Below are 2,551 nucleotides of genomic sequence, written 5' to 3'. Positions count from 1 at the left end.
AAGGAACGGGCGAGAGTGAGAGAGAAAGAAAAGGCCTCACAGGGACGCGGCTCGAGTGGGCGTGAGGAGAAGCCGCCGCCGGAGAGGGAAGTAGAGAGGGAGGGGGGGGGGCGCTCTGGGAGATAGGAAAAGCGCGCCCTGCCTGCCCCTTTAAAAAGGACGCGGCCAATCAGCGTCTCGGGAACCGGGTGTAAGACGGGGCTGGGCTGTTCCATTCCTGCTCTGGAAGATAGGAAAAGCGCGCCCTGCCTGCCCCTTTAAAAAGGACGCGGCCAATCAGCGTCTCGGGAACCGGGTGTAAGGCGGGGCTGGGCTGTTCCACTCCACAGAAGGGGGTGAGCAGGGACCGGAGCGGCTCGTTTCGAAGGGCCGAGCGGAGTCGCTGCCCGAGAAACGAAATTAATATCCCGAAAGTATTTTCCTTTTTTAAAAAATAGGATCAATAAAACAATTCGTTGAAGAACCCGGCCGCTTTCGTTTCTATATAGCCCCCCCTCCCTTTTGGAATATTCTCCTCCCTTGGACTGTAAACATTTCATTCATAGCGCCCGGAGGGGGGGAGGAAGAGTCCATCCGGCGCTGTGGGAAAGGGGGGGCAGGAAAGCCAAAGGGCTGCAGCCTCCCTCCCTCCTCCTCCTCCTCCATCCCAGCCACTTTTGTTAAAAACATATTTTACTCTTAAAAAACAAAAAGCAATTAAATTTTTGCCAGGCCCGCTTACCTGCGTGGTGAGAAGGACCTGCCTTTGGGCCACCCCTCCCTTTTATGGTCGGAGTGGCTTGTCCCAAGTCTAAAGAGAGAGAGAGGAGAGAGATGCTCTGATTCTGTGAATGGACGCGGAGGCACTGCGAGCTGAACTGATGCGATCGTTGGGATATGAGCAGAGGAGAGGGTGGCGCGCGCGGGGGGGGGAGGGGGGTCATTACATAAGCCCCTTATGCAATCGCAACTGGCCATCTCCGGGGAAGGCGGGAGAGACTGGGGCACGCATGCAGGCAGGCAGGCAAGCTTGGACAGCTTTTTAATCCGCACGCCGCACGGGTAGACGAAAGCGGAGTCTCTTGGGCAGCATCTGAATGCGGGCGGGGCGTCCCAGCAGAAGACCTACTAGGCTTGCCAGTCTCCAGGTGAGGCCTGGAGAGCTCCCGGAATCACAACTGATCTCCAGGTGGGGGTGACCCCCCCACGGTGGTCCCTCCCTGCCTCAAACCCTACCCTACCTAGGATTTTCCAACCTTGAGATGGCAAGTCTAGGCTGAAGTGTGGGAAAGAGTAGAAAAGAGCAAGAATCATGGAATCATAGGGTTGGAAGGGATCTCAAGGGTCATCTAGTCCAACCCCTGGCACAGGGCAGGACATTCACAGATACCTCCCCCTCCACATTTGCAGTGACTGCTGTTCCAGCCCCAGAAGATGACAACGTACCACCAGGATTGCTTCCTGACCCCAAACTGGCAGTTAGCCTTCCGCTGGGCGTGTAAAAAAAGGGCCGCAAGAAGATTGGATTTATACCCAGCCCTTCGCTACCCAAAGGAGTCTCAGAGCGGCTTACAAACTCCTTTCTCTTCCCCTCCCCACAACAGACACCCTGTGAGGTAGGCGGGGCTGAGAGAGCTCTGACAGAAACTGTCACAAGGTATAGATAGGGACTCTGGGGCAAGGATGCTCTGTCATCTTGGTGCTTGGGGGGGGTCAACAGTGGGAGGGCTTCTAATGTCCTGGCCCCACTGCTGGACCTCCTGATGGCACTGGTATTTCTGGCCACTGTGTGATACAGAGTGTTGGACTGGATGGGTCTTTGGCCTGATCCAACATTGGCGTCTCTTATGTTCTTTCCCCCTCTACACCTGCAGTGACTGCTGTTCCAGGCCCAGAAGATGACAACATACCACCAGGATTGCTTCCTGACCCCAAACTGGCAGTTAGCCTTTCCCTGGGCGTGTAAAAAAAAGGGCCGCAAGAAGAAGAAGAGATTGGATTTATACCCCACCCTTCACTACCCAAAGGTGTCTCAGAGCGGCTTACAAACTCCTTTCCCTTCCCCTCCGCACAACAGACACCCTGTGAGGTAGGCAGGGCTGAGAGACCTCTGGCAGAAACTGCCGACCCAGCTTAGCTTCCGAGATCTGCAAAAACAAGGCTAGCTTGAACCATTGAGGTCAGGGCTAATTGTGTCACATCAAGTCGCAACTGAGCTTCGGCGATCCTGGCGGGTTTTCAAGGCGAGAGACATTCAGAGGTGGTTTGCCGTTGCCTTACCTCTGCATAGCGAGCCTGGACTTCCACGGCAGTCTCCATCGAAATACTAACCAGGGCCGACATGGCTTAGCTTCCAAGTTCTGGCGAGATTGGGGTAGCCTTGACTATCCAGGTCATGGCAAATAACATAATTGCATACACAGTTCTTTAAAAGTTAACATCCGGAAGCCACTTGTGTATCATACCACATACCAGACTCTTCCCTATTTGTTCCTCCATTTGCTACTGTACCAAGGGGTTCCTGGGTCTGTCTCCATTAGAAGGAGGAAGAGGAGATTGGATTTATACCCCC

General features: G+C 54.5%; 1 protein-coding gene across 1 annotated transcript in view; it reads right to left on the bottom strand.

Annotated features, from left to right (window-relative positions):
* The window catches only part of LOC107115741 (serine/threonine-protein kinase 35-like), a 33,846-nt gene extending 31,524 nt beyond the window's left edge, over positions 1-2,322 (bottom strand). Inside the window, exon 1 of the mRNA XM_015417506.1 lies at positions 2,260-2,322. Coding sequence (XP_015272992.1) covers positions 2,260-2,322 — 63 coding nt within the window. The remainder of the gene's footprint in view (positions 1-2,259) is intronic.
* Between the last annotated feature and the right edge of the window lie 229 nt (positions 2,323-2,551).

The sequence above is a fragment of the Gekko japonicus genome, unplaced genomic scaffold (genome assembly GCF_001447785.1).
Source record: "Gekko japonicus isolate JY-2015 unplaced genomic scaffold, Gekko_japonicus_V1.1 scaffold4357, whole genome shotgun sequence".
NCBI lineage: Eukaryota > Metazoa > Chordata > Lepidosauria > Squamata > Gekkonidae > Gekko > Gekko japonicus.
Note: the sequence above shows the minus strand (reverse complement) of the source record. Positions and strands in the feature narration are given on the sequence as shown.